Here is a 12,961-nt window from a genome sequence, read left to right on the forward strand (position 1 = left end):
TATTCCATAACATGGAGCGTCATGCTCACTGTATAGAGGAGGGGTGGTTGGGAAGGAGCTCTCTCGCTTCCAGGGTTGCGATTGTGGGATCTTGGTATCTCGGGGTCGCTGACCGGGAACGGGCTGGGGATTGGTCAGCGGGTGGTGAGCAATTGTATCGTGCATTGCCTGTTTATGTATTTCCTTTTTTTCCTATCATCATCATTGTTCTCATTTTACTGCCATTATTAAACTGTTCCAACTCAGCCTGCGAGTGTCCCTTCACCCCTCTAATTCCCACCCCCATTCCCAGGTGGGGAGGGGGAAGGGAGGGTGACCAGCTGCGGTGGTTTGCCTACCAGGCTCAAACCACAACAGATACCCACCTGCAGCCCGTGGAGGACCCCACACTGGAGCAGGTGGATGCCCGAAGGAGGCTGTGACCCTGAGGAGAACCCGCACTGGAGCAGGCTCCTGGCAGGACCTGTGGCCCTGCAGAGAGAGGAGCCCACACTGGAACGGGTTTGCTGGCAGGACTTGTGACCCTGAAGAAATGCAGCCTGTGGGAAGGACCCATGTTGGAGAAGTTCACAGAAGACTCTCTCTCATGGAAGGGAGCCCATGCTGGAGCAGGGGAAGAGCATGAGGACTCCTCCCCCTGAGGAGGAAGGAACAGCAAAAACAACTGACTGCAACCACCGTCCCCTGCCCCCCTGCACTGCTTGGGGGGAAGGAGGTAGAGAACTCAGGAGTAAAGTTAAGCCTAGGAAGAAGGGACGGGTGGTGGGAGGGTGTTTTTAAGATTTAGTTTTTATTTCTCATTACCCTGCTGTGATTTGATTAGTAATAAATGAAGCTCATTTCCCCAAGTCAAGTCTGTTTGGCCCATGACAGTAATTGCTGAGTGATCTCTCCCTGTCCTTACCTTGACCAATGAGCCTTTCATTATATTTTCTCTCCCCTGTCCAGCTGAGGAGGGGAGTGACAGAGCATCTTTGATGGGCACCCGGCATCCAGCCAGGGTCAACCCACCACAAAGAACTAAGGCAAAACGGCTATGGAACACAAACTTTGTCTTTCCTTATGCACATTTCAAGTTTCCCACTTTATCTCATGGGAGTTATTAGCCAATACAGGTTTGTCTGTGTGTGCTTAGCTTACATTACAACCATTACTGAATGTCAGACCCCAACACATCCCTTGTTTTCCTCGAAAGAAACACTGATGTTCACTCTATACTGCTGACTTCTCTGCAAAGTCAAGCAGAGAACCTGTAGCTTTAATGTCCCCTGTCACGTTTATCACCTCATATACATCAAGTCTAAAACTACAATAGTAAGTATAAGCTAAAAAACCAAAATCATGTAGCATTACCAACTGCTAAATTATGCATTATCTTTGTATGTAAGTCAGGATCTCTCAGCTGTGCAAACTGGGTTACAGACATAAAGAATTCCATCATGTTGAGGGGGAGGGGTATAATATTGTACTGTGCCAGACCAGATGGCAGACTTCAAACATATCTGTAACCTTTTAACTGAGTATATACAGAACAGTAACAATGACTGTCCATGAATGGACCCTTTCACCAAGCAGACATAACTAGCTACATAAGCATGATCACCATAGTTCTCTATTCTCTCCCCACTAGTTTCTCTCCTGTTGCTCTAGGCACAGGCTCACTGAAAATAGAGACAATTTCTTGGTAGCATAGGGACCGAATGAAGAAGAAAAAAGATAATATGGGTGGGTAGAAGGGACAAGTTAGTCATATAGTCGTCACTTCCTCTACCTTTAATTCATGATATTACATCATTTCTTCAGTCTATATTCAAGCAAAGTATCCCACATACAGAAACCAAGATTTAAAGTGTATGTCACTCATGACACAACTAAAAGCACAAAAAACAAAACATGACCTACCAATTTAAGGAAGAATACTGTTTAAGCAAAGATTTGGGAAATATTTTGTGAAAGACAAATTTCAATTTAGCAAAAAATTACTGGAGGGGGGTGAGGGAGGGCAGGGTGGGGTAGAAACACCTTTTCTGTTTCAGCAATGCTTAGAGGAGACTGAAGACAAGAATGTAAGTGCAGACAAAACTTAGTACCAAGATCTCAAGACTACAAAGCAATACTCTTTGAAGACATTAATGTTCACAGTGTCCAAAGAGATAAGTGTTAAGAATTGTTATGAAAGTGAGAAAATTAAACAAATCATGATGACAACTAATAAAACCACTGCTTTAGACAATCCAGGGAATTCCAGTTAACTCTCCTGAAAGTGGTATAGAAACAAATTCAGAATAAGAACAAGGAGGATGGTCCTGGACATTAGGACCACTGAGAGTTATCATCTGTCATGACACCGATGTATCTTCAACCCCAGGAGGTTCCTACAGCACAGACTGCTAGAAGGAAGAAGATGACCAAGACACTAAGGTGCCTGTCCAATTGCTCAGGCTAAAAGTTTGGAATAATCCATTACCACCAATTGGTATATTCCTGCTCGCTTATGTAATTCACCCAAATAACTCAGAGTGAGCCTCAGAATAAAAGTGGTAAGTTTTGTTGTGTTAAGTATCAATAAGTGCAAAGCTGGCACATGGGAGGAGATGAGAAAGTGTAAGAAAGAGCTTTGGAGAAGAAAGGACAGACAGAAAGACAGATGGAAGAGAGGAAAGGGAAGTCATATCCTCCCATTTTTGGTGGTTGCAGAACTGCAGCCTCTTTCCATAACATTTGTCACTATTATCAGTCAGAAAATATCCTAGACTATACATACCTTCAGTGGGCCACAGTGCATGGCAGCTCTTTTATAGGAGCTACATTTCCAAGTCAGAGAGCTCTTAAATAGACAGCAGAATTATTTTTCTAAGATAGAATACTGAAGTTAATAACTGTAAAGCTTAATTTCCTTTTTCAGACAAACATTTCCTCCTATCAAAACAGTCTCCTGTTTCACTTAGTTTTATTGGAATCACAAGAGGAAGAGGATAACATTAAGTTGCGGAAGAAATTATGACTTTTTAAACTACCTATACTGCCTAGAGAGAACAGAAAGAATCGGTCAAAAGGGCAGAGCTGCCAAGTCAGTGACCTCTTTTGTAAGAGCCATAGCAGCAAAGAAAAATTTTAAAGGTCAGCTCAACTACAGATGGTCTCAAGGAAGACAGACAAAAAGAAAAGAGCTAACATGAAGCACTATGTGAGAACAAATCTCAAAACAGATCTGCTATGGCTGTGAAGTAACAGCCTCTCTCACTTTCTGCATTCAAAAAAAAAAAAAAAAAAATCAGTGTTTTTTTCCTACAGGGGCACTAGATCGTCTTCAAAGACTACACCCCCAGACATCTAATAGATGTCATCTATTAGAAATAGCACCATCGAGTCAACTGTGTGGGTGGGAGAGCAGAACTCAGCCCTACTAGGGAGAAGGTGTTTTGGTTCACAACCTAGCCACGAAGATTAATAAACCCCTAAACAGTAGTTTTCAGGCACTAGTTAACGAAAAAGGAAATACAACTCCTTTGTTGGTATCCAATGATTCTACCAAAGAGTCCTTGGGTTTCTGCTCATTTATAAGGTGAATTTAATTTAAAAACCACCATCACTGAATCCATCACAAAATCCAAATAAATGTCATTTTCCCCATTTCCATTCACCAGTTGTAAGAAAAAAAAGTTGCTTCACAGTAAAAAGTCCCACCCCATCACATAACAGTTTTAATACTGAATAGCTGAATACCAGTTCCGTAACTTAGGGAAAACGTCTGAATTGAACACCTTCCTCAGGCTATTGAAATTAAAAAGAACAGATAGAGCTAAAACAAAGCAGCACTGTTAATGAGTGTAGAGGTTTCTGCTCTCAAGAGGAGAGCAGAATTTGGCTCTCAAATTACCAATACTTTCTGGTTACCTCCTTCAAAGGAATCATTCTTATCAACTTATCTGGGCAGAGAAACAATAGCCACATTCTTATGAGAAGCAATCACTGGGTTTACAAAGGCAGCTCTCACATGTCTGTGAGAAATGCTTTTGGGGGTGATTTTGATCCTTGCAGTCAGTGGCTAATTGCTCAGAAAGCAACTGCAACACTTGCAGCAATATAGATTACCATCCCATGAAGACAAAGCAACTGTCTCTTGATTCACCAACATTCCATTTTAAGTGCAGCAGGTGATTTGTTGATTACTCATGCCATGAAGAACTGAACAATCTGGGAGACAAGAAGGGCAATTTTACTAATGCCTCAAGCATACCGCTCTTCAAGTAAGAGAGGCTGAGATCTAGGAGACCTGCAAAATGAACTGCAGAAAACATCCTGCATTTTTAAACACTAAGAAATGCGGAATTCAAGTTTTTCTTGTGCTATGCAAATTACAGAAGCAATTAATTCAAGCAAATCATAATTTTAGACTGAGGAGAGACAAAAATGCAATATTGCCTACCTTTCTACATTACAAAAAAGCCCCAATATCAGCATGAATAACGGATCCAAAAAAAAAAAAACAAAAAAAAACAAAAATAGGCCTTGTCATACCACAGAAAGAAAATAATTGACAAACAAACAACAATATAATTAATGATTGTCATGGGCTGGCTCCAACATACTTAGGCCTACAGCAATAATGCAAAGGTTTGCATTTTAACTTTCCAAAGAGAAAGGGACACATTTTTAGCTACCTCTGTTTTGCTTCACTCAATATGAATCTCCAATAACAATATACTGAACACCGACTTCTATACAAAAAAAAAGTTTACCACAACTGTCACTCATTCATTTCTCACCATTTCAAATAATGTTTTACATCTAAGTGTGACCTTGATGAGTTGATCATTAGGCAGAGAAGTTTGCATCATTCACTTTACATTAGATAAACTTTTCCTGCAGATGGGTAGAGGCATGCTTTCAGCACAGCTCATCCAAATTAGTGTTAATTATTGATTAGAATAAACTCAACTTGTTCCAGTTTTCTCCCATTAAAGAGAACATGCATATTAGTACAACTGACTTCTGAACAGGCTAGATTTGTGTTTCAGAATATATTTCTACAAGACAGCTTCTAGTTTAAGTTCTCTAAATTCACTGGAACATTTCCTCACACGAGTCACCAGCACATTCAGTGTTCCCCAAACTGGAAAGTTACTGAAGTTTCCTCTCTGATTAAGCAACACCGAGTCACCAAAATCCCAAATGAACATCTGCTACTGCTGTATCCCAGCCCAGTTGTTTTTCTGTGTTGTGAATTACTTCAAAGATTTCTCCCTGTCATACATTAAACAGGAATATTAAGTAGCAGCAAATTACTGATATAGTATATCTCCAGACAGGCATTCATAAATTGCTCCATGCATTTCAGGTATTAAGTATACTGTAACAGGAATGCAGTCTTGTCAGTTATACTTTTTTCCACAGCTGTGCACTCCTCAGATTTAAATTAAAAGCAATATATGGGATTCACTTATTATAAAACATTAACTATAAAACATTATAATCCATTACTGGCTTAGGAGGAGGAAGATATGGGGAAAGCCCTTTAAAAAAAAAAAGTACACATTCTTTAAAAAGATTCCTTGCAAACAAAACAAAAATGAATAGTTTGAAGAAAAAAACAAAACGAAACAAGATCTTGAATTAATGACACTACCTCAGTGACTGGTTGTCCTTGTGATGTCAAGTCCAGTTCCTGAGGTCTTGTCACCTTATCGATATCCAAGGAGTCCATGCTGGAAGCTGCAGAGGTTATGCTGGAACGGGAGGAGTTACTGATTGAGCGCACCTCAGCATCACTCACTGTGCCAGCAGATGCTGTCCTCCTGTGCTGAGCAGTAACTACTGGTTTGGTGTCTTCTGCAACAGACTGTTGGGCTGCTTCATCCATACTCAAAGAGGCCTTCTCCAACTGTGCAGTGATGTCATCCAAAGATACATTGGCATGTGATGGTTTAGTTGCCTTACCAGATGAGGAGGATAATCCTTTCATGCTGCTGTGCTTAGTAGAAGGTCGGCTAGCAGGTGGTTTCTGAGCTTTGGATTCTGCGGCAAGGCGTTTCACTGCAGCATTGTTTGCTGAATGAGACCCAATGCTGCTGAGCTCCTGCTCTATGGAACAGAGATCAGCCATGAGGGCATCTAAATCCACCGTCTCCCCCTGATTCAGGGCTTCTGCAACAAACAAGAGTTTTCAGTACGTGCAGAGTAATTTCATTTGTCTGTGCAACTCTATGCTTTGTGTTATCAAATTTAACAGTTAGGGTAAGGGAGCAAAAGAAGCTGTACCTTCCTTTTCCCATTTGTATTGCAGAATCTCTGCTCACTGCTAAGCAGAAATTTATTTGTACTACTACTCTTGACCAGTCTAAAAGCAATTAAAACCCACACAGCTATTTAGGTTAAATACATTTGCCAACAGAAGAAATCTACGAATGTTCAGATTACATTTGAAAAGTTTAAACTTCTACCCTGTGAACAGAGTCTAAAAATACATTTGTATAATACCATGCCTCAACTTTTCAAAAAAAGTGTAGGTGTTTTGCTAAGCAATTTCTACTAAAGCAATGCAAGGTATGTGACACCGCTTTAAAAAAATCCACAAAACACTCTATATGTACTCAGGCCTTTAAATTAAGGCTTCCTGTATTACAACCAGTGGAAGCTATTTTAAGACAAGGGAAAACATGATTTTTGTTTAACATGAAAGCATTCTGTAGCTATATTCCTATATCCTGTCCCATGAAGCAAGATGCTCTTTCTTCTCGTTTAACAGATATACATCAATTCATTCTTTTCTGAGACCAGATCCCAGAACATATATTTCTGTACAAACACAAAACCACAACTCTCAGATACTAGGTGCTGTAAAAGATACTGCTTTAGGATACTCAAAATCCTGTGCCATCAGAAAGCAATGCTTTCAGCAAAAACATTCTCACTTCAGCTAAAAGTATATTTAAATGCTCTTATATTTTACAATGTTCTCATTTATAGCTGGAACAGATTTTTTCCTAAACTAGTATCTGAGGGGGTAAATAATTCAACAAACCATTCAAATTGTACATAGAGAAGCGATATGAGAAGTTGGCAAGATTGGTTTCCTGACGAAGAGGTGATCTCTTCACTGGTGCCATAGGCTTGTCTGTATCCAAACTCTGAAAAAGACCAAAAAAAAAAAAAAGGAGAATGAAGTGTGAAAAGGAAATGGACAAGCAAATCTTCAAGATGAATGGAAATTAATATTCTCTAAGAGAAATTTTTCAAAAATTCCTGGTATATTAAAAAAATATATATCTCTTTCAGGCTTTAGGCTGAAAACATACATCATCATACCACAGAGATTTAGCTTCAGATATTCAATAGAGAAAAGATGCTAAACACATTCTGGTTTCCACATTCTGGAATAAAAGAATGGAAGTATATTTCAAATGTATTTTTAAGTGGTGTGACATACTAGTTCTTTTTGAAACAGACAGCTGGCTTACCCATAACAACATCTCTGCAGAGAATTGCACAAATATCTAAACACATTCAAACTGTGGCACCCTCTTTAAGAAATGCATCATTAGTTTATAAGCATAATCATGGCATAAGCACACAAAAGCATTCAATGGAGAATTCTGTTTTATTAAAAGGGATTTTAAACTGGCTGAATTCAGACATTTTTCTCAATGAGCCTTTCCTGTAAAAAATGTTAAATTGTGAAAGCAAACCCCAGCCAGTTTATGCAGGATAAATTTTTTTAGAAAACCTAATATAAGTTACAAAAAAAAAAAAAAAAAAAAAAAAAATCTTTCTTTCCAATACATTGAATTATTATGTAATGAAGGCTAATATGGACATATTATAATAAATACCAGAATTTTTTAAGTAGCAAGCAGTAGGGCACTATGATCCAGCTGGTGACCCGAGAGGTGCACAGCAGGGTCTGGAGCTGTTGCTCTTAGAGTGACAAGTGTTACATGGGGAATCTAGCTCTTGCTGTCGCTGAGGCTCAACAGGCTTGCAGATGGTTTGTATTTAAGCAATGCTTGTACTGATAAAGCTTTCCTGAAGATATGCTTGTCTGAAATAAAAGCATCGTCTATCTCCAACGGAACAAGGTTTCTCATGTAGGCTTTTTATTTCTATCTTCTACATCTTTACTCAAGTCTTTGCTAAAAATCAAATGCACTATTTTTTTCCCTAGTATTTATTTTTGCTGAACTCTTCTCTCCTCAGTTTGGCTTGAACTTCAAAAAAAAAAAAAACCAAACACCTTTATTAGGAAGTCAATCATCGCTTAATGAGTGTGAGCCAGTGATGCAGCCCTGTCTTCCGTCAGGTAGAAAAAGCCTTACCTCTAGTACCTTTGACAGAGCTTACATATTGTCCCACACAGAATAGCTGGAAAAAATAAAATAATAATAAAACCTGGAACAGGTTGCCCAGAGAGGTGGTGGATGCCTCATCCCTGGAAGGGTTCAAGGCCAGGTTGGGCGGGGCTTTGAGCAACCTGGTCTAGCGAAGGCTGTCCCTGCCTATGCAGTGGGGTTAGAACTGGATGATCTTTAAGGTTGCTTCCAAACCAAACCATTCTATGATCCTATGATCTCTCTATAAGCCCAGAGGCAGCAGTGAAATTGGAGACAGAATAGGCAAGTTAAGGATCATTCCTTCAGACTGAACTCATAGACTGCCACAAAAAATTTCCTGTAAAGCAAATATATTCTGGTTAAAAGCATTTAAAATGTAGTTTACTGAATTTCATAATTATTAAGTTATTTCACATCCTTAGGAACATGTGATATGATCTCACTATTATCAGAGCACTTTCTCCATAACACATTATGATGCTAAACTAACAGTTTGGAAAACTACTGAAAGCTGCAACAGAACCAAAAGCTTAGCTCTGAATGATCTTGAGAAGCAAGGTAAGATTTCCTTCATTTAACCTGTACCACAGAGCAGCATAACTAGAGCAGAATCAGTGCCAAACACTGTTCAAATGTGCTGCAAATTTTGTGACTACATTTTATAACACTTTTATTAGACCAACAGTTAAAGAGGGCAAAGTGAATTCAATGATCTCATGGGCATCTTAACAATCACAAATCTCATAAGAAGCACTTCCATCTGGAAAGGAATCTGGGTCTTTCTTTCAATCCCCCCAAAATAAACATTTAGGAAATCTAAAAAGGAAGTTAAAGTTCAAGGAACTCAGGGACAAAAAATAATATTTCGCCCTACTGCTCTTAAGGGTCCAGCTGATAAAAACAAACAAATAAATGTTGATACTACAGGAGAATGCACTTTGGAGCTCATTAGCTCTAATCACCCCCCTTTATTGGGACAGCTGCATCAAGATACAATCACTTTCCAAGCAAACTAACTGAGACCCAAGTAACTGTATTAACTTGTTTATACAAAACCATATGAGGTCATTCAAAGTTTTGGGGAAAATGTAATTTCTCACTAGTTGCAAAAGACAGAAGGGCAACTGTCAGGCTATGTTGCAGACTCTGTTATACAACAATATGAAAGTGAGAAACAAGTAACATGGGTCCTCCCCTTAACCATCTGTTAGTAGGTTTTCAGAATTTTGCATGGATCAGCACACAAATTGAGACATCACCATAAAGACTGTATGTCAACAGTGTAGCTGCAAGCCCCAAGTAAAGTATGCTTATATTTCTAGGCTGATTATACCTGAAAAAAAAAAAAATGGAGCAAAGAACAAAATGTCTAAGATCAATTGCCTGTTGTGCTCCTCTGAAGAACATCACACAAAGCAATTTACAGAGCCCATGGCTTTCAAAACTGCTCCCACTTACCATTAAAAATCCTTCATAGGAAGTTAAAAAAAAGCCAAGAATTACAACATAGTTTTATTTCACACCATCTTTCATTCATCGCAAAAGGCAGGATTCTTTGTTGCCCTGCATGCACAAGTTCAGTAAAAAATCATCTTCCCCTAGAGTGCTATCTACATTTAGATCTTGCAGACAGAGATTTAACCAGAAGATAAGAGATGAGCCTGAACTTGAAATGCTGCCGCATGTTTAGCTCAATTCTCCTTCAGTCTTTGGGTAAGATGAAGATGAGAAAAGCTGCCTCTTCTCTAGTTTACTGAGACTTGAGGTATCATACCTTTGCTGAAGTCTATGTGACAAAGAGGTAAAAGATGAGATAAATTATTCAGGGGGGCCAATTCACATTGCTGAAAAAAACAGGCCATTTCTCTGTGACTGCCTGCTATATCACCCCACGAGTCTGGCATACCATGCAAAATGCAAGATCTGCTTGTGAAGGAAAGGAAAAGCACTGGAAGGAAGCAAGTGCCAAAAGAATATGTCCTATCAGCTGACTCTCTGATGAAGGAGGAGTACTCCGGAATAATGGTGAGTCCTTTATGGTGTATCAGGGCACCCTACCATGTCATCAGTGGCAACATTCACAACTTCTTCTTTGTTCAGGTGCAACAAATAAATGCTGTCATAGATGGACAAAGTCCATCCATTTGTTTGGAGATACAGCCTACCTCTAGCCAGCTAGTCAGTGTTTCTCTATACATGAGAACAAAACACCAAGTCCATAGCTGTCAAAAGGAATCACATCCTTTGGGAAAGGTCAAACTAGAGGGTTGTAAAAAATGCATTTAACAACTTTGAGATGGGGAAAACAAGAAAATTTAGAAATCTCTAAAGAGTACTGAGCTGGTCACATGCTAGTCTACCTTGCTGCAAGTGGCAGTACTAAGTAGTTAGCATCTAACTGAAAAGAAACATGTAATGCTTATAAAGAAATATTGAAGCCTCCCTAACCTGTGTGAGTTTGTCCAGCTCCCCCAGCCAGGCCCCAAACATCTTGTCCAGATCCTGGTCTTCCTTATCACTATCTTCTTCCGCACCATGGTCAAGTTCTTCATCTGATAATTGCTCCATCTGAGAAAAAAAAAAAAGTTTGATAGTCAAATTTTATCAGTGTCTCAGAAAACTGGTGTCAGCGACTGAGTTTCTGAAAAAGTGTTCGGAAGTCAAAGCACATTTCTGTCCACAAGCTTTATAAAAATTGCATACATTCACAGTTTATCCTTCTCACAAGTAAAGAGCTAGTGTGAAAACTGCAACGGATAATTACAACGCCATTCTTGAAGCTCACTTTTGTCAGAATCATGCAGAAAAAATTAAGAACAGAGTTTACAATATTTAATAGACCGTCAGAAATTATTCCATGCTAGCCTTGTACGTGCATTCATCACCAGTTGTTGTTGGCAACTTCTACTGACTTTACATGACAAAAATTCAACTCGTGTCCAAGGAATTCAGCTGACCACAGTTAAGCAACACCATTCAACCCACAGGAAGTGCAGTTTCACTGCACTGCAAATAGCTGACTCTACACATCTGTAAAGAGAAATGCTTAAACAGGCCACAGAGAATGTCAGCAATACATCCCATGAGACAGTTTAAATCTTGGACACTGTCCAGATCACTCCAGTGATAGTGCACAATTTTTACCTAACAAAGAAACTCCTCTCTGGAAGTGAAGAGTCACCATTACTGCTATCAGACCCTCCTTCATTCAACAAATTTAAGTGACCAAGATAAAGACTTCATGTTCTCCAAAGGTTATCTGTTATCACTTCAAAGAAAATTAAACTTTTGTTAAACAAGCCTCTATTATCTTCCCCAAACATGTTCTCCAAGCACCTTATATGGAGCTAAGGCATACAATGCCTTCCTGGGTACATCCACACTACTAAACCCACGATCTGGTTCAGAATGAAAATTTACATACTTGGGGCAGAAAATGACATAGGCAACAATTTGGGAGCGATCAGGTACCACAGAAGAGTAAAATCTAGAAATGTGCTATAGAAGTCCAGAGAGACATGAGAACAGATCACCAGCAAGAGCTACACAAAAAATTCACGGTGTGCTGTACAGCTTGATTTGGTCAAGTCATGGACTACATAGTAATTTGCTACACTGCCTTCAGAAAGCACCAGTTTACATTTCGTAGATTTAAAAGCAAACTTTCTAAATGCTAGTTTTCAGGAAAAAACAAATCTTGGTCTGGTAGATACTAGTGTTGCAGAGTTGAACTGATTAGAACGTTACAAAAGATGATAAAGGTGATCTCAGAGAAAAACTGGGTTCGAATTTATATGTCAACAGTTCATGCAAAAAATCTCCATGATCTAAAAATAGCCTTTCCTTCTCTTCATTTATTGCTTATATTTCACTTTACCTTGATAAAATAATTGGGGAACAGGAGACTTCAGAGGTGATCTACAATTCTGAGGTCAGCAGAAGCTAGTGCCTTCCACAGATAGAAGATACTGCCATCCAGTTGGTCTAGACAAAGATGCTTCAGCCTTCTACTGAGATTTTACTTTTGTGGGAGAGCACAATGCAGCTGCTTACCTTAAAAGGGGCAATAATATTAAAGCTATCCTGGCATGGCATACTGCACCAAGCAAACACTGAACAGATTAAATTCACCATCTGAATCTCATTTCTTCCAACACTGTTTTGAGTCCTGTTAAGTACATCTAAGCATTCCAGAGACGGGAAGGAAGCTCTTCCTAAAAATCTAAGAGTGGTGCTGAAATCCCCCAAAATGCCAGTACGCTTATGTAATAGAGCTGCATCCTTCCACAGACTGCACCATTTTTTATATTCTATAAATCAGGTATGCCCCCCCTGCAAAGCTTCTCTCCATGATGTCACCTAAAAGCCCTCCCACATACAAGAGTGGAGACAGCAGGGAACCAGCAACTCCTACTCTGCCTGAACTTCTGTGAAACATACAGAAGCTGGATTCCACTTTTGCATCCCTTCAAAGCTTTGCTTTACTACTCCTTAGGCTTTTACAAGGACCAGAAATATTGTAAATTCAAGACAAAACACATTATACTTAAGGTGACACGGTCAAATGGCTGTAGCAGTGTTTGCATTCAACAACATGGCATTTCTCAATGTTTAGATACACTTGAAGTAAA

At 39.3% G+C, this 12,961-nt stretch overlaps 1 protein-coding gene across 1 annotated transcript in view; it reads right to left on the reverse strand.

The window, feature by feature from the left end:
* Positions 1-12,961, reverse strand: part of RAPH1 (Ras association (RalGDS/AF-6) and pleckstrin homology domains 1) — a 101,677-nt gene that overhangs the window by 53,566 nt on the left and 35,150 nt on the right. Inside the window, 3 exon segments of the mRNA XM_042784388.1 lie at positions 5,630-6,147; positions 7,025-7,130; positions 10,779-10,898. Coding sequence (XP_042640322.1) covers positions 5,630-6,147; positions 7,025-7,130; positions 10,779-10,898 — 744 coding nt within the window.

Source organism: Tyto alba, unplaced genomic scaffold (assembly GCF_018691265.1).
Source record: "Tyto alba isolate M040663 unplaced genomic scaffold, T.alba_DEE_v4.0 Super-Scaffold_7, whole genome shotgun sequence".
In the NCBI taxonomy this organism is placed as follows: domain Eukaryota; kingdom Metazoa; phylum Chordata; class Aves; order Strigiformes; family Tytonidae; genus Tyto; species Tyto alba.